Source organism: Leptodactylus fuscus, chromosome 10, assembly GCF_031893055.1.
Source record: "Leptodactylus fuscus isolate aLepFus1 chromosome 10, aLepFus1.hap2, whole genome shotgun sequence".
NCBI classification, from domain to species: Eukaryota; Metazoa; Chordata; class Amphibia; order Anura; family Leptodactylidae; genus Leptodactylus; species Leptodactylus fuscus.
This window is the reverse complement of record NC_134274.1, coordinates 16,090,870-16,114,078: the sequence shown is the minus strand read 5'-3', so window position 1 is coordinate 16,114,078 and position 23,209 is coordinate 16,090,870. Positions and strand designations below refer to the sequence as shown.

Below are 23,209 nucleotides of genomic sequence, written 5' to 3'. Positions count from 1 at the left end.
ATACTCCTTCTACCACTTTTCCCCTGGTCCTGTCACTATATATATATATATATATATATATATATATATATATATATATATATATATATATATATATATACACATATGTAAATGCCCATAGCTTGGTCAACAATACAAGTATGATAGATAGATAGATAGATAGATAGATAGATAGATAGATAGATAGATAGGAGATAGATAGATAGATAGGAGATAGATAGAGAGAGAGATAGGAGATAGATAGATAGATAGATAGATAGATAGATAGATAGATAGATAGATAGATAGATAGATAGATAGGAGATAGATAGATAGATAGATAGATAGATAGATAGATAGGAAATAGATAGATATGAGAGAGATCGATAGATAGATAATAGATAGATAGATAGATAGATAGATAGATAGATAGATAGATAGATAGATAGATAGGAGATAGATAGATCTTCTGTTTCTTCCAAGTTACATCCCAAGGTCTATAGAAATTTCCTCATTCAGCAGCTAGCACACCAATGACCCCGGCCTATACTATCCCACCATACTGCCATCTGTAATGGCCTCATTAACCCCTTCCTACCCAGACATGACCCCACACCATACAGTATTAATAATAATTGTATAAATCCTTCCTCCTCTAGACATCACACACCACAAGGACGGAGCGTTGGCCGTGTAAGCCTCCATCCCTCCGGAGCCCACAGGCCCTGGCAGATAAATTGGGAGGTTACTGTGGAGATGTTCATCCTGGGAGATTAGTGACACCCTGGGGTTGCTGAGTAACATAGGTGCATTACACTGGGAGATCTGTAACCTTCTCTTTGTAGAAAGGCAATTGTGTTTTCTCAGTACTGTACTAATGGCAGCAGGTGATGATGTGCGGTATGGTGGCAGCGGGACACATGGGGGAGTGCTGCTGCTGGGACCCCGGGATACACTAACGTTACAGATGTCTATGAACTATCACACAGAGGCCGCACCTCAATGGCACACACAGAACTGCTGGATCACATGGACTGAGGAACCTGGGCAAAGATGGCGACAACACACAAACAAACAACACACCATTACTATTACGTGCCATGTAAACTCCTATAGGGGAGCACAAAAATACAAATCGCTCTCTCTGTCTGCAGGACCCTTCATGTCCATACCTTACACAGACAGCCCCTTACATGAACGGAAACACTGTAATACTGCCTTTGTCCTGAGATGGCGCTGCAGGAATATATAACACTTCCTGCAGACAACACTTTCTATAGTCAATCAATGCATTTCACTTTGCCCGGCCTGGTCATTGGTGTATCTGCCCCTCCAGGAGGAGAGAAGAGCTAAGCTTAGGGTGCTCTCCCATACGATAGAAGCTTTCAGGTATATTAGGGACCCCAGCCTTGTCAGTAATGTTTGTGAATGCCGCAGATAGGAATCCTGCCCCACAAATGTACAAGGCCGATACACCAGCGGTGCCAAACCTATGGGGCACAAGTGTACTGGCACATATAGCCTTCAGGTGTCCGCTCCAGAACCAACAACACTGCCATCTACAGCTAGGGTACTATAAAGTGAGAAGCTGCCAGGTACTACAGGGCAAACAGCAGCGGGCCCTACAGTAGTGAGTAGTGAGTAGTATTAGATTACAATATTCATGGCATATAATGGTTACATTGGGTTGCTGACAACACTCTTCTATCTTACTGTACATGGTGCGGATAGGGTGCATTATGTTAGGAGGACGCCAGAGACACCCCCTCTCGTGAATATAAGTGATTGATAGACACCCGTCTGTCGGTTTTGTCTTCCCATGACACCTTCACAAGATGTCCTGACCATCCCACAGATGAACAACAAACAGATCAAAAAGCATGAACCGAGCTGCGACTACAAGATATCCAGATAGAAGACACCGAAATAAGAGCTTCTCCCATGATGTAAGCTAATAAGACATAGACTGATAGTTCTGTTATTCTGGAAGCTTGGCCTATATCTATTTTACATGAAGACTCTAAGAAATGTTAATGTTTTTGTAAGAAGCCGAGTCCTCCGATAATGTTACCTTATGGGTAAACACGAGTAAGAATTCACCCGAGCGTATACAGTATTTTACAGACACCCTTCAACTAACTAAGGTTAAGCAGGACAGTCCGGCCGCCAGCTATTTAACCTTAGGACGCAGTAGAATACAGCGATGGATCCCAGCTATCTGTTCTGGGCTCTACTATTCAGCCTTTGGCTGATGATGTCTGCGACAGGGAGGTGCGATGAGCGCCGAGCCTCAGGCATCACTACACAAACTTGGGAATGGGGTTTGGGGAGTTTATAAAAAAGAAGGTATGTAATATATATTCAGGCTTCCTAATGGGCATTATCTGGGGGCTACTTAAGGGTGCATTCAATTATGTGAGGGGATAGGGGTGAAGGGGACAGGTAAAGTTGGAATTGGGCCTCTAATGTATAAAAACGTCCCCGATGGCCGCCTTTATATCCGGTCAGTAAGGAATATATCAGAATAGTAGATAATGGCACCCTTTATGCAGATATGGGAACATGAAGGTCCGGTCCATACAACTACAGATACAGTAGCCTGGGAACCTCTCATGTCTTAGGACTTCTTAATTTAATTCAATCATAATACTGGAGATTGTCACTGAGGCCACAAATACTCCGCCATCTGCTATGATGTGGATAACCAATAGCACACGTAAAGTACAGGGGACCTGATAGCATAAACCCTCAAAGCCCCCTCCCATGGTATCAAAAATCAGATTCCTTCATCTCAGAACAAGAGGCCCATGACAGGTTCCCCTCATATATCATCATATCTCTGGTAGGAAGGCCGGTGACATAACCTACACCCCTTCACACACGGTAGTTGTATTGCAGAAATTTCCACCACTTAAACCAATTTTGTAGAAGATCAATAGGACAGTCAAATAAGTTTTGGCTACAAATTTGACTTTACCCAACTAGAGCGGCATTGACTACCTATCTAGAAAACAAGGCTCAGATACTACGATATACTGCTAGATCTGTCAACTGTAACAACTAGACTGAATTAGAAATGTACCATAAACCAAATGGTTTATGTACAAGAGTGACATTGTGTGTAATACACTATACCGTACATATATCGCATACACACTCAAACTAAACAGTCCTCCACTACCTAAAGTTACCCAGCAGTTCCCACTCATTATATGATATAGATGGTCTCATCTACTACAAGACATAAGGGGACTACCGCTCACATTACTATCACTGGGACAGGGCACATTTTGCGCTACAAATAAATTAATTGGGGAACAAAATAAATCAGAATTACTTGGCTCTGGAGATGCCATGGTGGATACAATGATGGGTGGTCCGGTCCGCCTGGTTATTTTCTGGTAAGGTGAGTGGAGAGAGGGCTGGCCGGTTAGGTTAGGTGGTGGCAAGCTGACCGAGGTCTCCAGATGGCTCCCCTGTTTGCGTAGTAGTTGTGGGCTGCAGTGTGGGCTGTGCACCGGAGAGGTGGGTGGGAGGCGCTCTCTCTTCATCAGCTCCATGGGCACGGTGTAACTCGTGGGGTAAGCCGTCTTTGGCCCGGTGTTGACGTTGGTGTGGACGACGGTCATGGGGATGCCGGACTGAGCGGGGTAGGCGGAGGCGGGTCGAGGCTGCACGGGAATAGAGTACGCCGCGGTTTGCATGAACTGTGGATTTTGGACACCGATTCCGCAAGACGGGTAGCTGGCGGTTTCCAACAGGTGCTGCGACGGGGCGCTAGACGGCCGACGGTTCAGTTCGGTCATTCGTGGCGAAACCGGCTGCAGAGACAAAGAGTGCGGTGGGTTTGGTGCTCCGTCCATCATAGGACTGTTAAGAGGCTGAGCATTGAAATCCGTGCGCATAAGATCCCCACGATGACTGAAGCTGTTGGAGCGAGCCCGAGACCTCAGAGAGTTGTTTTTCTGTTGATCTTGTCTCAGCATCTGCAGATCCGTTCTGTAGCTCCTGATAAGACCTGAAAGCAATCTCGCCTGGCCGAGATTAGCAGCTACCGATTTAATGTCGTGGTCTTCCATGACAGCCAATGAACTGGGCGTGTCGAACCCTTGCTGTATTAATGCGCTAATAGTACTTTCAGTCAGGCCTTCGTTTCGCAGGACCGTGAGGAACTCCATATCCGCGGTCCTCTTCAGTTCGGATCCAGACAGCGGCATAGGAATCTGGGCGTGAGATGGAGCTACGGAGTTATCGTAAGCGTCGTAAACCATCTTTGCGCCCACATTCTCCCTCGCCGAGCTGTGATAAGCTGTGCGGTTTGCTGAAATAGACGACGTCCCCAGTGTTCCGTCCATGGCGGCAGATTCGTTGGGCTCCACCACGAGGCAGGTAGGAGCCGTCTGCCTCCCCGTCGAGGGATCGATGGATCTTTCCATCATCTCGTTATACAGCTGTCTATTGGGGAACGTGGATGCCTCCGAGCCATACCTGGGATTGGGTGTTTCTATGGTGTACCTGGCAGGGGAAGAATCACGACTCCTCGAGCGCTGTCCCTCAGTGATGACTCTTCCCGCAGGATCTCGATACACGCGACCTACTTCTTGCGGGTGATAGGGACGCGTAGGAGTCTGATCCCAAGCTGTCCGACTCATGGGGGGCCCGTAAGTGTGTCCTGCGCGATTTAGCATTGGGTCTCTATAATAACGAGGATCCTCCGGGGATCTGCCCGGCAAAGAAGGCTCATTATAATAATCGTGAGTGTGTACAGATCCGCGCCCAGACATCGCCACCTGTCTCTCGTAGGGATAGTTGAAGTCTGGAACGGAGTTATTCCTTACTGGTCTGCGATCTTGACGCACTAAGTGACCTTGCTGACCTCGGATATATGCGTCTGGGTAGGAACAGACGTCCGTCTTTATCTCCGAGCTGCCTGGCACGATAATATCGCGGGATCTGCCGCTTGGCAGCTTGTAAAAAGCTTCCTCTCCGTTGTAGGTCAGAGAATTGTTTATGCCGGCTGCTCTGTGATATCCTGATGAGACGTCTCCCTCCCAGCTGCCTTCGTACCAACCTGCAGCATCCCAGCTACGAGAACGGCTGATGTTTGTATGCTTGCTTGGAACCGGCATTGGAAAAAAAAAAAAAAAAAAAAAACCTCTCGGCTTAGATACTGTGCTAGAGGAGGAGGCAAGGAATCGTCTCAGTTAAAATCTTCTGTTACACGTATTAAAAAAAAAAAAAAAAAAAAAAAAAAACTACACACAATGAACAGGCGTAGCTGCACCTGAGCTCTCTGGAGGCACAAACACAAACAGGCGGCTTGAGTTACAAAAGTATCGGCTGAATTATTAATCCCAGGTAATAGAAGACGACACAGTACGACACCCCGTAGATAGCGGTTCCAGCAGGCTTCAGGCGCAGACTGGGCGCCCACAACTAATCCTCCCAGCTTTTGCCTAGATGCGGTGGGGACATTTTATTTGTATGGATAACTGTGCGCAGATTAGAAAACCTGTAAAGCCCTAATCCTGCGTGACACAGAGTGGGCCCAGTCAGAGACCCTCCCAGCCGCACGGTGCACCGCTCATCTCAGACACCCCCCGACTGCTGCGTCTCCCTCCTGTCTCATATTCTCATGTCGGGAGAGAATGACAGAAATGGGGACTCGGGGGGAAAAACTAAACCCGCCTCGGCTCCTGCTAAATCCCCACCGATGATGATAGAGTCATCCAGAGCCGGGGAAGCATTTAATAACCGCAGAATACAACGCCGGGGCAGCTTTCGTCGTGAGATTTGGGGATTGAGGGAAAACACTGATTAACGCTGACAAGTTGTGTACAGTCTGCGGTGGAGGAAGGACTCGAGCAACATCACAAGGAAGAATCGCATCCTCAGACTGAATACATTTGTGCAGACAAGGGCCCCAGGAAAGATTTACTGACCCAAAAACTACAATGCAGATATTTCAGATTTAGAAGACGCACCTTTTTTTTTATTTTTACTCTGCGACTGATTCATACACAACAATCTGTAATCTGCTGATGTGACAATATGGCAGATATTGGGAGAATGACATGTCCCCTCAGTTTTTACATAACGCCTGCTTGCAGTGTGGTGCATGGTGCTCATATAGTAGGGAACTATATTGTAGCTTTCTCCATACCCCAATATATAGGGGAACCTACGGCTCAATGGTTACCATCCGAAAACTTAGGAAGACGGTGTGCAGTAGGCTGTATAGACGGCCATGGAAAATGCATAAGGAGTAAGTGTAAGATTTCCTCCATCTTCCCCATGGAGTTAAGATTCGGGAGGTTGGAGGAAACCGTTTCACCTGAAGTCCAAAATCCATTTACACATAAATGCATCCTTAGCATAATGAATTTCCTGATCCAGCTTGTCACTACCCCGACCGGCGGCTTATTCCTGCCCATCGCACTAACTCACACTGACCTTAATCCCTTCAGGATCACGCCGGTAATCCTTAAATCTAAATGCAGAGGACAAATAGACAGCACACAGGCATGAGGTGTAATTGCTTCCATACAGAAAGTTCCCCCGTGCCTGCTGAAAATACTTACCGTTGCCTAGACCGGAGGATTTTCCGACGTTTTAATGGTTGCAGCCCCTACAGCCGTACAGGGCACAACTTGAAGATCATGTGGAAATGGGGGGAGAGCAGATGGGTCTCTTATTAGCTCGCCAAGTGGAGATTAAGCAGCATTAACCCGTTCCCAGCAGTTTAACCCTTCACAAATGGGTCACGCCAAATGGCTGGTATGTAACCACTTACGTGTTGAGCAGACTTCTTCATCTGCTAACGCAGGAGGTTAAAGGGAGTCTGTAAAATAGAAACTCCGTATCAAGCTGGCCACAGTGCACTGTAGGGGACGTTATGCTGGGCGCCATCGCACCTTTAGAGAGTCCAATAGTTGCACCATTTCTCAAAATACTTTTTCAGGGAAATTGCGCACCTACGATACCAGGGGTAGGCAACCCTTTTTGTTTGGGGTGCCGATTTACATTTAACCAAAAAAATATATACGAAATATACGTATACGATCCCGACTCCCATTGAAATCAATGGGAGCGTATACGGCACTCAAAATCTCACACGGCGTATACGTGCCACATCACGTGATAAGTTACTCCGTGTGAACTTACCCTAATTGTAATGCTGATGACACCTACACTATACTCATATAACACAAACCATAATAAGAAGCCATGCCAGTACATGTGTAACCCGCAATTAGTGGTAAATGTGTGTGACTGGTAGCAGAGTGACGTGACACCTGTATAGCGGTGACACACTATGTACCTGGATGTCCCGTCACTTTTCTGTAAGTGAAACATGAATTAAATTCAGCCACATTTAATTCCTGGTGGTGCGGAAACAGCAAAACCACAGCCAGGATTTAATGGCTGTCACAATAACACCAAAGTGACAGCACTGGCCCATGAGTACCCGATTTGGCTATAGCCACATCTACACAGTGTATCCGGGCTAGTTCGCACGTAGTTTTTTGGTCCGGATTTTGACGCGGAATCCGCCTTAAAATCCAGGTCAGAAAAACCGGCTCCCATTGAATTCAATGAGAGCTGGTCATTTCCTTTTTCCGCGAGAGCTAATTTACCGCTCACGAAAACACAGCAACCTGCCCTATCTTGACGCAGATTCCACAGCATCAACCACCGCGACATCCGCGTCCAGACTAAGCCGTGACAGTCACAGCTAGCCAAATTTTGGCTCATATTCTGACGCGGCTTCCCGTGTCAAAATCCAAACCAAAAAACTATGTGTGAACTCAAAGAAACACTCCAACATTGAGGCCCCACGTGGCGCAAAGGCAGCTTTTTGGGTTGCATATTTGGCTACGTTTTCTGAGCCAAAGCCAGGGTTAGATGGAGCAGCAGGGAGACGTATAAGAAGCTTCTTAGATATTCACTTTTTCAGCCATTCTTGGTTTTGGCTCAAAAAAATCTGCAACATAAATGCTCCGTTTCCTCCACGTGGGGCCTTAGGCCTTCGGCCTCCTGCACACAAATGGCACAAAAGTGGTTTGCACTGACCTATACATTACAAATGACAAGGACAAGACTGCAAATGCAGACACATATAGGACAGGTAGAGGACCAGCTCTTCAATTTGGCCCAGGCACAGCCACAAAAACAACATCCATGTGTACGGGCCTATTGAAATATAATAGCCATACTTATAGCCACAATTGTCAAAAGTACAGACGAGTGTATTACTATTTAGTAAATCCATGTGCCTCATATTAATAGCAGTTAACCCCATTATGTCTCTCACATTAACCCCAGAGACATGGAGGCACCAAGTAAGTATCTTCATCGTTGAGTTCCTTTATTAGTACCCCCATATGTCTCACATATTAGTAACCCTTATGTGAAGCACAGGAGGCACATGGAGTTACTAAAACAAAAAAATAAGCCAGAATGCCTGACATTAATAGGAATAGTAACCTCGGCATGGACCGGGTGTTTTTTGTCAAATTTCAGTTTGCTCAGAACTCCTCCTCCTCTTTGCAGGTTGCACAGGCAGGAACTCATCACTGTAGCAGGCCGGGTCCTTGTGCTTGTACAGTGATGAGCTCCGCCTCCTGGGCTTTCCTCGGCCCTCTCATTGGAGGAAGGAGAGTCCTATACTTCAGCTCTAGCAAAGCACTAAAAAGAAGCTCTCTCTCCTTTTCCACCTGCAGGTCCTGTGCTGGCTGCTGTGTCAGCAAAATATGCCTTGGACCCCTGTACTAAACTATCAAATGTGTGATAATGCTTAGCACAATGTCCTACGTTGCATTGTGGCTGGTTTGCTATGGAGTTTCCTGATGATAGTCTCCCTTCAAAAATACCACTGGAGATACCTCTCTATTAGTCCCGGCTCCTTCTGTCTTTTGTCAGCGTTGCACATACACAGGGTGACTGCTGCAGGATTCTTTCCTTTAAAAACAAAGCCCTGACAGACCTATTAGAAGTCAATGGGATTTCTAGCGGCATCTGTAATAGCAAAAGCCACGACTCAAGTGTGAACAAGGCCTTACCACTAGAGATGAGCCAACAGTGAAATGTTCAAAGTTCGATACGAGTAGCCGCTCAATACTCGACTGTTCAATCGAACATCAAACCCCATTATAGTCTATGGGGAAAAATACTCGTTTAGGGGGAAACCAATGTTCGACTCAGGAGGGTCACCAAGTCCACTATGACACCCCAGGAAATGATGCCAACACCTCTGGAATGACACTGGGACAGCAGGGGAAGCATGTCTGGGGGCATCTAACACACCAAAGACCCTCTATTACCCCAACATCGCAGCCTAACAACTACACACTTTACACACTCAAAAAAAAACACTATGAAAGTGGAAAAATACCTGGAAACCGTTTTCTCTCCCCAATTGGATGGACAAAAACCCAAATTTTACTCTAATGAAACCTTAACAAGCACCCCTTTAAATCACGTTGCCCATGACAACCACAGATGGAATAGGCAATGGGAAATCCAACAGTCCCCAGCCTGACCTGCCATTGTGGATGTGTGTGTGTGTGATGTGGAATATGAAGAGGAATTGTAGAGGTTGAGCGCAGACAAGACAATTCACGTCGGGGTGCTTGACACTGGTGGGCACGAAAATGATGGGTATATCCAGTGACTGTTCATTTTGAGGAAACTCATCCAGTCGGCACTCTCAGCTGACAGACGGGTGCGCTTGTCAGTGATGATGCCACCGGCTGCGCTGAACACCCTCTCAGATAGGACGCTGGCGGCAGGACAGGACAGCACCTCCAAGGCGTATAGGGCAAGTTCAAGCCACAGGTCCAACTTTGACACCCAATACGTGTAGGGCGCAGAGGGGTCGGAGAGGACAGGGCTGTGGTCGGACAGGTATTCCTGCAACATGCGCCTATACTTTTCCCGCCTGGTGACACTAGACCCCTCAGTGGCGGGAGTTTGGCGAAGGGGTGCCATTATCGTGTCCCAGAGCTTAGACAGTGTGCCCCTTGTGGGTGTGGACCGGACGGCACTTGTTCATCTCATGGAGGAACTGCCCTCCCTGCCGCCAGCGACACTTGATGGAAACATCTCCATCATGTTCTGCACCAATTGCTTGTGGCAGTCATTAATGCGATTGGCCCTCCCCTCTACCGGAATAAAAGAGGAGATGTTATTTTTATACCGGGGGTCAAGGATGGCAAATATCCAGTATTGGTTGCTCTCCATTATTTTGACAATACGCTTGTCACTTGAAAATCAGCCCAGCATGAAGTCAGCCATGTGTGCCAGAGTGTTACTTGGCATTACTTCGCTGCCCCCACCGGAAAGGTCACTCTCCATTTCCTCCTCTTCCTCCTCCCTTTAGCCCAATCCGCGCTGCAAGAATGGGACGCACTGAACTTCCCCGGTAGCCTCCTGTGTCACAATCATATCATCTGCCACGTCTTCATCCTCCTCCTCCTCCGTCATTAAACGCTGTGAAGCGGACAGGTGCGTGGAACTACTCTCCAGCTGTGACGGATCTGCTGCTATCCCTGACTCCTCTGTGTGATCTGAGTTATCCCTGATGGTAATGGCGGATTCTCGCATCACACACAAGAGCGAGATTGTTCACTAGTGCGTCGTCACAGCTGACCCTCTTGGTGGACTCCTCAAACACCCGTAGGATTTCACATAGGTCTGCCATCCATGGTCACTCATGGTTGAGAAACAGTGGGAGCTGACTTTGTGGCACCCTAGGGTTTTGGAGATGGTACTCCATCAAAGGTCTCTGCTGCTCAACCACTCTGCTCAACATATGATGTTGAGTTCCAGCGTGTGGGGACGTCGCACAACAGCCGGTGTTCGGGCAGATGGAGGCGTTGCTGGAGTTTTTTGAGGCTAGCGGCGGCTATTGGGCACTTTCACCAGTAGCTCGTGCACATTTGGGTATGTCTTTAAAAAACGTTTCACCACTAGGTTAAAGACGTGGGCCAGGCATGGAACATGTTGGAGGCTGGCAAGCTCCAGAGCTGCTACCAGGTTCCTGCCGTTATCAGACACGACCATGCCTGGGGCCCAGGGGCAGCGGCTCAAACCATATTGCTGTCTCATCGAGGAGGGCATCCCTTACCTCGGAGGCAGTGTGCTGTCTGTCCCCCAAGCTGATCAGCTTCAGCACGGCCTGCTGACGTCTACCCACGCCAGTGCTGCAATGTTTCCAGCTCGTAGCTGGAGTCAATTTAAAGGAGGAGGAGCAGGAGGGTGTTGTTTCAGAGCCCCTGCCAGGAATGTTGGGCGGGGAGACGAGGTACACCGGCCCAGTTTGTGAACCAGTCCCAGCCTCAACTACATTCACCCAGTGTGCCGTCAGTGAAATGTAGCGTCCCTGTCCGCATGCACTTGTCCACGCGTCGGTAGTCAAGTGGACCTTTGTGCAAAGCGCGGAACTTAGGGCCTACCTGATGTTGAGTGACACGTGCTGGTGCAAGGCGGGGACGGCACACCGGGAGAAGTAGTGACGGTTAGAGACGGCATAGCGAGGTGCCGCACTTGCCATCAGGTCCCAGAAGGCCGGAGTTTCCACAAGCAGGAACGGCAACATCTCCTGGGCCAGGAGTTTGGAGATGTGCGCGTTCAAGGCTTGCGCATGTGGGTGGTTAACGCTGTATTTTTGCCGGCGCTCAAATATCTGAGAGATGGTGGGTTGCTGGGAGGAGGTGCATGATGGTGCAGGAGAAGGAGCTGAGACAGGAATAGGGGAAGATGAGGAAGAAGTCCCCGACGTGGCTGAGCCAGATGTTGCGGTGTTCTGGCTGGTGCTCTGGACTGCGGCGCCAGCACTGGCAACAGTGGGAGAGGCAGTAGCGGCAACATCGGACGACGATTGTCCTGTGTTTGCTCTCTCCCACTGAGCTTGGATTCCAAATGACGGCGCATGGAAGTGGTCGAAACGTGGCTCTTTTCAGAGCCCCTACTCAGTTTCGAGTGGCAAATTGTGCAAACCGCACTATATTTGTCCTCCGCGTATTCCTTGAAAAATCTCCACACCATCGAGGAACGTGCCTTGGACGGGGGAGTTTTTCGGGACTGGCTGTAATAGGGAACATCTTGGGCCATTCTGGGTGTGGCCTGGCTTTGTGCCTCTGCCTCTAGCTGCCCTCTTTGGTGCTGCACCTCCCTCAACATTAACACTGCTTTTCCCGCTTGACATCCCCCCTGTCCAGGTCCTCATCGTCCACCACCTCCTCTACCAATTCCTCTCTCGCCTCCTCCACCTGCACACCGCACATGGCAACAGGCTGCCCTGATGGCAACTGTGTCTCGTCATCGTCACTGAGGGTGGGTTGCTGGTCAACCGCCACAAAATCAACAGGAGATGAAAGAGACTCCACTGCTTGGGCATCTGACACAGAAACACATGCACGCAGGGTTTCTCGGTCCGCTTGAGAAGTCGGACATCTTCACTTGCGGACAGGAAAGGACGGGCACGGAGTGCAAAAGAACGCACCCGATGCCCATTGAAAGGTGTCACGGACACAGCTAGTGTCCGCTCCTAGTGTCCGTGGCAGATTTTGAGCGGACACTAGGAGCGGACACTACCTGTCGGACACCGACGGTAGTGTGAACGCTCCCTAAGATGCCGCATCATTATTGCAGCCTCTAAGGAGTCTGCAATCAACAAGATCATCCATCAGGACCAGGTTTCTACAGTAATCACACAAGGTGTGCCAGTGTGATCACCTTCGTGTACCTTCATGACATCCTGCAGGATCTTCTTCCCAATGAGAAGGTACATGCCCTGCCCATAACCTCTGTCAGGCATAGAGGACATAGAGAAGAGAGGCATGGAAAACTGTGGCTCTATGGGGAACACATCTTAGCTGTCAATGTTATAGGGGAACTATGACTACTAGAGATGAGCGAGTGCTATTTGAAATGGTAGTTACGGAATAGCACGATCCCATAGGAATGAATGGACGCAGCCGGGGCTGGCATCCTGCCGCTTTACCCCCTGCGCGCCGGCCGCTCCCATTCATTCCTATGGGAGCGTGTTATCTCGCTCATCTCTAATGACCACCATTGTTATGAGGGCACTATGGCTGTTGCAGTTATAGTTACTGGCCCTTGGGTTTTTAAAGGGAAAATAATGAAGTGTAGTTCTTAGAGTTCTGGGGACAGTGTGTCTTTGTATTTTGGAATATGGTAAACTAATAGAAGGAATCATCAGAAACCTATAAATGTAAAATGATCCAAGATATACAGTAATGTGCAAAAGATATCGGCAGGGATTCATAAATGCTGGAAAGCAAGAAAGCTTTCAAAAAAGTAAGGATGGGGGAACGGACCCATTCTGAGGATCGGCATTCAAACCCCCACTAGGAATAATGATATCCCCTATCCTATTAATAGAGAATAGCTTCTAAACTTGGGACAACACAAAACTTTACGTGTCCCAATAAGGAACAACCAAAAGCAAAAAACAGGCCTGGCAGATTAGGGGTTGTCCAAGTAATAGTTACAAGATAGGGTGTAATTAGTTTATTTTTGTCAATTAAAATAATGAAGTGAATGAGGAAAAGAGAAATCTAAATCCAATTAATATTTGGTGTAACCTTTGCCTTCCATCAATTCTTCTCGATACTTAGGAGGTTGTTCCCACCATCTTGGAGAACTAAGCACAGATCTTCTGTGGATGTAAGATTGCTCCAATCCTTCTGTCTCTTCATGTCATCCCAGACAGACTGGACGACGTGGCGATTTATGGGGGGGGGGGGGGGGGGCGTTTCATCACTTCCAGGACTCTTTCTCCAAAGGGCAAAGTCACGCCATATATTGATGGAATTTACATTTCTCTTTTCTCCGTTCATTTAACTTTGTTAATTTCCAAAAATAATCTATTAACCCTTCTAGTTCTGGAAGCATTCTTACTTTGCAGGATTTTTTCCACAGCTGCCTAAAACCTTTGCACAGGACTGTGAAATACTGAATGCTATGACACAGGGTATGATGCAGCAATCTGTCTGAAGAGTGGCAGACTGTGTCAGTGTTAAGTAAAGTATCTATTACTAGAGGAATGCGATCGCTCCTTGGTAATGTTCACGTCAACGCAGTTTCCAAAGCAGAAGAGTCTTCATTAAATACAGTGTGGAACAAACCGAAGGGATAGGGGGAAAAAGCAGACAAACCACCAAAGGAGGGCAGAGATCTCATATCGGTAAGGTTAAAGGGCACGAGGATCGGTTACTGATCACCAGGAGCCTATAAATAAATAACATGAAGATGATGAATGCATCACGGGTCACATTTCAATATGAGTGAAGACAAAGTGACCGGGAATTACATGAAAATGCTCAAACGTGGGTCTGGTCTGCAAGAAATGTAAAGAGAGTGAGCGCCAGGAGGAATATACAATTCACTGGATGCAAAAGAACCAGAAGAGCAGCTACACAAGTGCCACATGGTAACTATATGTACGTAAGGGGCTGCCACTTTTCTAGACACGTTTCAAGACGTAAGATGTTGTGTCTTTTGATATTTGCAATGGGACTACATTTGGTTTGTTCCCCCCTTTCTCCATCATCATTCAAGCTCACACAAAGCAGGGTTATGGACGGCATGGGGACCCGAAAGATGCAGATCTTGGCCACTTAAACAGCAGTTACACACGGACCCCATAGACTATAATGAGGTCCGCCCAGTTTCCGCCACTGGAGACAAAAGCCTGCCTTTAAGGACTGTTAAGCGGATTCTGCGGCGGAGTCTTCTAAGACTCCATCCCTAGTGTAAATCCAACCTGACTGCGGTGGAATTCAGAAAGGGACCCCCATGTTCAGACATTAAAAAAAAAAAAGATATCTTTTATATTCCATCCACCCATCAAACCATGTGGACCATGTACACAGGAAATATCCTGTCCTGCACCCACTGATCCAAGTGTGCATGTGTATGGTCCTGAATATTGGCCCAAGAGCTCCATCAGTCCCATAGAGAATAACGGAGCGATAGTCACACGAGCATTATTGCTTCATTCACACAGAGATCCCAGTTCTGAACATTGTTGGGGGTTCCAGTGGTGGGACCCCCGGAAGTCAGTCGCTTAGGCCCTATCTTGTACAAAGGGCATTAGTGTTGGTAATGGGAAATCCCTCTAATGGACAGGTAACAGTAAAGATGGAGTGACGTATTGTGGTCCTGCTTGGCCATGGTGAAGCGACTTTGCACCTCAAATGAAAATCCGCACCAGCGCAAGTCAGAGACAACAACCTAGGCTTCCACAGTACATAGAAGTTTCTGCAGATGTCGCAGACGCCTGGACTCTTTCTGATAGCCGCCATACAGATTCGATTGTCATCAGAATAAGGAAGGCCTCTCATTACCGCTATTTATTCCGTCACAGGATGAGAGCAACGGACATTTAAGTGACTCATGAAGACGTAGCCCCCTCTGTTCTGGTGTCTGTCTGCATTCAACCCCATCTGAAAAAACCAAAACCTTTCTTCAATCGCGTTTTTTACTTTTCGGACGGACAAATAAGTCTGACATAAGCAAACCGGACGGAAGAAAGAAGAAAGTGTCACAGATGGAAAGCGCTCTGTCTGTGCCTGTTACTCTACTATCGATAATGTCTGTTGCTCTTATCCTACGACAGAAATGGACTGTGATAAAGGTAGTGGGAACATATCCGAAGACATGATGTCTGTGGACAGAAGATGTTATTAGTAGGCAACAATGGTGTACGGACAACTGACCGAGTCCTTGTAGCTGTCACTGTCCTCACTACGGCTCATCCCTCCATAATGTTTACTGATCAGTTATGGGTTAATTGTGATGAAGTATGTTTGGTACATGCGGCGGCTTCTTTAATTATGCATATACCTCGTTTAATAAGAGAAGGGAAAGCCGTCAGCCTGTCACGCAGTTGGGTCTTGTGACTGCACCACGTATGATGGAGGAGACACTGCGGAGTAAGGTCCGGGCTGCTGCGATGTCTATATGTGATCAGTGTACATACATACACATGAAGGAGCATATGTGGAGTATACACAGTACTCAATACTAAGGATCAGGACGCGTGTAAGAAGCTCTGCAGCTACTTAGTGATATCACTGCTCAGCAATGCATATATCACTCAAGACGTCTGCTTCGTATGGAGCCATCCTTGTGTACCGTCCCACCTAAATGCATAATTCATACGTCATAAAGGTCACATCAGGACAAGATTTCACTGGAAATGGTCTGTCTGTGCTGTATTCTAAGGAGAGGCAAGATCTAGGGCATGTGCCAAAAATCCAAGGCCACAGATGTGAGCAGACCAGAAATATGGTGTGTGGGGGACTACGGAGAGATCTGATCTATGCCCAAATAAAACGTATTCGGAAAACCTCCTCCTAATTTCCTCGTACACGTGTAGGACTAACACCTCATACTGGAGGCCAACATGCCTGACCCGTCCTTCCCCTCACATCTGCCACTGATGAGGAGGGCTGAGACGCCCCATACACCTGGGGTGGTGTCATCAAAATTTGCAAGTTCAGCTGCCTTTCCTCTATTGTGTATTGCCAATATGTCCAGTCACTGTAGTTATCACAGAGGGTAGATAAAGATTTCATTCTCTTCCCCGGCCTGACAAGTAGAGTCAGAATATCTACTATGGCTTCCTAACTACACTGCCGGTGGCTCCAGTGCTGCAGACATGGTGGCCATAATACTGAGTCTTACTGAAGCTATTTTGTGGTCACGGTTGTCTCGCAGTGTTGGAGGCGAATCCAACCAAGGACGACATTGCATGTTCTCCCCATGTTTGGTGGGTTTCCTCCGGATAGTCCAGTTTCCTCCAACACCACAAAGACATACGGATGGGGAATGTAGATTGTGAGCCGAGTGCAAACAAGTTCTGTAAAGTGCTGTGGAATATGATGCTTCAATGTATGCCAAAAACTGCTGGATATACTCAGACATATTATCAATGCATGTAAACTCACTTTAGCTCAATATAACCTAAAAGAACACAATATACAACTGGTTGAACTGCTAAGAAAGCAGAAAGTGTTATAAAGTGTCTACCACAAATGAGGTACGAAGCCTGTACACCCAATTTCTGCAGCCTAAGCACCGTTCTGATGGCAGAAAATGAAGAGGAATTAAGGTGGACTTCCGCTTCGGATTCCTCTTCATTTTTCATTCCTCTGGCACCGTTCCACCATAGGTTTCACATGCTGATCAGCCCCAGAGGAATGCTGCTGACCAGCCAAGTGTCTCACACCACGGGTTCTGCGTCCGGCCTCAATCTCTGTCTCCCATTGAAAAAAATAGGAGGGAGTATTAGGGCGGACACTGGCCCCTATTACCAGAATTAATCAGATCTATTAACCTCTGTATGTCATGTATAGACGCTTAGGTACAGTTTAGCTACGGGATGCATATCACGGCCTATAATAATGCATCCAAGAATACAGGTCACTACATCAGAGTGAAGATCGCATTTGACTTAAGCAGAAAATGGATCGGCTAATAGGCACATTGTTGTATTACTTCTTCTTTACAGTGGGTATAGAGCTATTAAATAACCAAAACCTTGTATAAATGAAGAGTCAGATGAATATAGGAATCTATGTAATATAAGTTATCATGTAAAAATGTTCCTTTCTGCTCTTATCGGGCTCTTCCCTCTGCTAAACTTTCTTTCACTTTGAAAATCACTGCTACATCCATCTCAAGACGTACTGCAGGTCACATGATGTCACATGTCTATAGAAGTCTATGGAGCGCAAGCAGGAATGGCAGCTCACGTGACTCCATATGTCTATAGAAGTCTATGGAAAGTGAGCAGAAACTGCAGGAGATAAGAGAAGACAGACTGGAGGATTTCTATCACAACTACAGCACTTTACTCACTTTAGCACTAATGTCTCAACTTCTCTATTTGGAAGTTTGGATTTGGCCTTGGAAGCCCTTGGAAGAATATGAAACAACTTTTGGCTAGGAAGTGACTACAGTATATACTACATTTAATGACGTATACACAAGGCAACCAAAGCACTCAATTCTACCAGTCTTCTAGGATAAATGCACAAAATCACAGGTATGCAAGTCTTGTTAAATCTTCCCTATATTGTATGACTAAACCGGATAGCGGCCAAATAAACCAACATGTACTTACTTGGCTAAAATAAGGGTTAAAACTGTAAGAAACAAGGCAATCATCCGATTTTGCAGATCGTTTCACTACAACTTCACTGATCGCTCACTAAGCCATTCTACAGCTGAAGCTGTTGGCGCATTCACGTCATGTCTGTGCTGTACACACAATGGGGCACATTTATCAATACTCTACAACCTTTACACACATATTTAGGAGCCTGTCGTCCCGACCTTCTTACATCTGGAGTGTTTCTAGAAGCAGCAAAAGTCTAACTCAAATAACATCCAACTAAAAGTGTGGAGCTTCACCATGAGAAACATATTTGGCGCAAAATATGAAGAAAAAAAGTTAAAGGGGTTGATCAGGATATACAAGGAGGCTGGGGAAGGCCACGGTCCAGTCCTGCTGTTCTGGTGGACGTTCCCGCTGCACACTACTGGTGATGCCAATCAGCGGCCTAAGGAAAGGACACAGGATGTGACAGGTGACGTATGTGAGTGACATCACAGATGACGCATGTGAGTGACATCACAGGTGACGCATGTGAGTGACATCACAGGTGACGTATGTAAGCGACATCACAGGTGACGTATGTGAGCGACATCACAGGTGACGTATGCGAGCGACAGCACAGGTGACGCATTTGAGTGACATCACAGGTGACGCATTTGAGTGACATCACAGGTGACGTATGTGAGTGACATCACAGGTGACGCATTTGAGTGACATCACAGGTGACGCATTTGAGTGACATCACAGGTGACGTATGTGAGTGACATCACAGGTGACGCATTTGAGTGACATCACAGGTGACGTGAGTGACATCACAGGTGACGTATGTGAGCGACATCACAGGTGACGTATGTGAGCGACATCACAGGTGACGCATTTGAGTGACATCACAGGTGACGTATGTGAGTGGCATCACAGATGACGTATGTGAGCGACACCACAGGTGACGTATGTGAGCGACACCACAGGTGACGTATGTGAGTGACATCACAGGTGACGTATGTGAGTGACATCACAGGTGACGTATGTGAGTGACATCACAGGTGACGTATGTGAGTGACATCACAGATGACGCATGTGAGTGACATCACAGGTGACGCATGTGAGTGACATCACAGGTGACGTATGTGAGTGACATCACAGGTGACGTATGTGAGTGACATCACAGGTGACGTATGTGAGTGACATGCTGCTTCCTTTCCTTAGGCTGCTGATTGCCCTCATAGGTAATAAGAAGCAAGAACTTCCACCGGAAGAAGCACCGGGGCGCTGATGGTCCGGACAGCGGCAGTGGAGACAATAGAGTAAGAGTGATTTACGTTGTTGTTTCTTTGCCTCTTTGCACAAGATTATTTATTCTTGAAAACCCGTTTAATTCGCACACGCTAAGTGACAAATACTTGGCGCACACATCACAAACCTGACAATTTGGGCCATAACATAAGCAGACATGAATCATCTCTGGCTCATTGCGGAGCATGTCACATATTTACGTTTTTCCTGGTGCACACTGTTCCTAAATATAATGCAAGTCTCATGCACCATAAACGTTGGCGCAAATGTAGACAGAAAAGTGTTGGCTTTCTATTGATAAATATGGCCCAGTATGTCTACAGGTTGTGTATAGGACAGTATGCTGCAAAGAGAGGTATGGAATGGCGCGGTAAACTACACAGTGTGCAGTGAAAGAAGACATACTGCATGAGACATGTTCTTTTCACATTGGAACCCTATAAATGACACATCCCATTGTGTACCTGTATATATAGCTGTCAGATATGTTGCAGGCCTGCATAGGATGCATACTGTATGTGTGGAAGATCTCGTAAAGCAGAAGTCACTATTTCTGCATTGTCTACCCGTCACCTGGCCATCTGCTCCCATAGGGGAAAGTGTATTATATTGGTGGAGTGCAACACTCAACACTAGTGTTATTAATGGAAAACCTGATACAGTCGTTTTACCTGCAGTCCTACGTAAAACCACAGATGGCCCCAATCATCGAGATGTCCTAAGTGACAAACTCAGCCCTGCTACATCCGCCGGATCAGGATACTAATCATGAGGAGCTTGTTCAGCACTGCTAGCACGCAGGCAGCGGCACCTGACAGGCTGCAGCAGATTTCATCTCAGTGAAGCCTCTTCTATAAGAATCACCGCTGGCGAATGGCGCTCCTGCCTATTAATACACATCCTTGTATCGCAGAGATCAGATGCTCGGCACCTATTTATATACAATATCCAGGTGCACAGCCTGGAATAACTCACATTACGTCAGCGTTCACACAGCACATCTGTGGCTTATTCATGTCCCTGGCTGCAGAGTGAGAGGCAGATGGTGCAGGAAGGATTGGGAAGCTGAGACTTGTGTGCCCCCTACTGAACGGCCACTGGAGGTAAAGACCAGAGATTACCCAGCCCAGCTAAGGACGCGTTAGTCACGGCCAAAGAACAAACGTCAATTGAGAATATTTTTGGAACTGGTGCAATGGGAAATGATGTGGCAGCTTAAAAAATAAAAGCTCATCTTCACAGAGCAGTAGCGGCCATTTTGTGGGTTGCATCAATGCTAAAGGAATAGGACAGCAGCAGGTCACTGACGTTATTATAGAGGAGAGGTGGAAAAACCGGAAAGCAGGTGCTAACTCTAGTACGTAGGTGCACGGTGTACCAGATAGCATACTGTCAGATCCTACAAAATATTACTCTGATGCAGGAAATCTTTTTTTATGTCAGACATGCAGGACTTAGTTTCGCGGCGGAGACCAGACGACGCTCACGGGCGCACGCTGACTGCCAGGTTTCTGTCTCCTGTCGGTAGAAGACGGAAACCCACAAAGCGGAGACCGGGTGCAGGTGTGAACCCGCCCTAACTCACCTCTCCTGGGTCCTACCCAACTCCTTGCTGTCTTTGGGTCTTCTGACTAACATCAGGGATGACCGCGGCCTGTAACTGGGCCTCAGCAATCCCTGGCATCAGTCAGAAGACACGAAAACAGTCTAGTTGTTTGGATTCGGACGTGTTTGGTCTGAACTAAACTGCAGGTAGAAGCTGAAAAGTAACGTAATAACCAACGTGAACAAAATCTGCCCTGTTATCCTGGTTGAGGTTCTGTTTCAGTGATTTTTCTATATATCGCCCAGCTCTTCTTAGAAGACGTAATATATATTCAGCATCTTATATGTGATAAGTCGGATGTGCTCACCTTCACAGATCTGGTCCACTCGCAGTCTCTTGACTTTCTGTCTGTCCAGCATGTCCATCTTCTGCACTGGGCAATGTGCTATACCCGGGCATATCTATCCCATGTCACTGCTCGCCAGGCTGCAAAGAAGAAAGGACTCAAATAAGGTTTCCAAGAACCGCAGAACAATATTACAATGGTTATAACCGCCAGTAAATGTATAGGACTAGTATAACCAGCAGGGTGTGATAAAATCTGCATATGCAATGAACCTGCAGGAGAAAACCATCGTATTCATGTTGCTGAACCTGAGAGACATGAAATGTAGACAAAGATGGGTTCATATAAGTGAATGGGGCTGAGTTATAATACTGGAGCAACCACAGGACTTCACTAGTGCCAGTGGTAGAGACCACAGTGATCCCTTCCTTGATAGTATATGGGACCCTCAGGGATCGGGAGAATGGGGTTTCTAGAGCAGGGCGTGCAGCTGATAGGACAAACCAGTGACCGGATTGTTCAATAGAAGTTGAAATATGTTCAGGGTCTTGCTGGGCAATCTGTTATATCTCTGCATAAGCCTTCATACATGGTGCACTAGAAGATTTTCTGGTGCCAACAGCCCCAGTAAGGATGTAGCACATTTTACATTTCTCTCTGAGGCTGTGGGCATGTACAGTAAGAAGCAGTCTGCCCCCTCCCTGTCCATTGCTACTACTACTGGTTTTACATTTCATTCTGCCAACAGTAACTGAACAATAACAAATAGCTGAGAAAAGTTGCAGGCATCATGCAGCTAAAGAGATCCCTGACAGAAGAAAAAAAGAAGCTATCATTGAGTATAGTAAGGAAAGCTGCTTGCTGTCAGTGAATAATATAGTTACAAAAAATACAACTCTACCCAAAACTGTCCCTGATTCCAATAACACAACCCTGTTCTAGAGTTCCCCTAAGTGAATGGAGCAGCGGTGCCCCTGTGTGCGCTCCGATCCATTCACTTCTATCCATCTGGAAGTTCCATAAGAACTGCAATGGAAAAAACAGCATGCAGTCTGAATGGAGTTTGTAGAGTGGTTTATTAAGTTTACAACTTCACCTGCACTAAAAACTGCACTGTATGCAACCGAAGTTTGCCTATAGCTGCCACTAGAGGGGGCTTGTCGTGATTGCACCGCTTACACCAGGTTACACTAGCACGCACAACTTTTGTATTGCTTAACTGTTAGGCTGGTCTTACACAACCAGAATTTAAGTCCACAAATGGTCCAAAATTTGCGGGTTTTCAATTGTGGACACATTATATTCAGGGTGGCCTCTTACACCACCGAATATTTTATCTGTGGTATGCCGGGCCATGACCAATTTCCGCACTGACTACAGCAGGTCCACAAAGGCCGTGAATTCACAGCAATGCACAGACTCGCCCATAGAACTCTATGTGCGTGTGCAGCAGGACACGGGCGTCTGCCATGTCTATGTCTGATCAGCAACTTGTGGACCGTAAAACTAATACAGTCACGTAAGACCAGCCTTAAGTAATATCTTAGGATGAGTGATCAGCAACAGAAACCTTACACCAACATTATAACATCCTTATTAAAAATGCAACAAATAACCTGATTGCTTTCCTAGACTCTATTCACACTAGATCAGGAGTAGGCAACTTTTTTTAAATTAAAAAAAAAACATTTTTTGGAGCCAAAGCCAGGAGTGGATTTAGCAGGAGGAAGAAGTATAGGAGCTTCCTAGATATTTCCCATTCCTTTTGGGAAAAAAACACACACACACAAAAAAATTTTTTTAAAATCGGCGTGTCTGCAACATGGGCCCTTAGGTTAAAAATGAGTTGACAGGGCTGCAAATGCAGACACATGTAGGACCTGCCCCATAATTG

The 23,209-nt window shown here is 46.7% G+C and overlaps 1 protein-coding gene across 3 annotated transcripts in view; it reads right to left on the bottom strand.

Moving 5' to 3' along the window:
- The window catches only part of CTBP2 (C-terminal binding protein 2), an 81,235-nt gene that overhangs the window by 39,741 nt on the left and 18,285 nt on the right, over nucleotides 1–23,209 (bottom strand). The window contains exon 2 of one of the 3 annotated variants that reach the window (XM_075257766.1): nucleotides 21,337–21,455. In XM_075257766.1, the coding sequence (XP_075113867.1) occupies nucleotides 21,337–21,394 (58 nt within the window). In that variant the 5' untranslated portion in view covers nucleotides 21,395–21,455. Of the gene's footprint in view, nucleotides 1–3,316; nucleotides 5,625–20,094; nucleotides 20,114–21,336; nucleotides 21,456–23,209 lie in introns of those variants that run through there. The other 2 variants (XM_075257767.1, XM_075257765.1) reach the window with 2 other exon arrangements.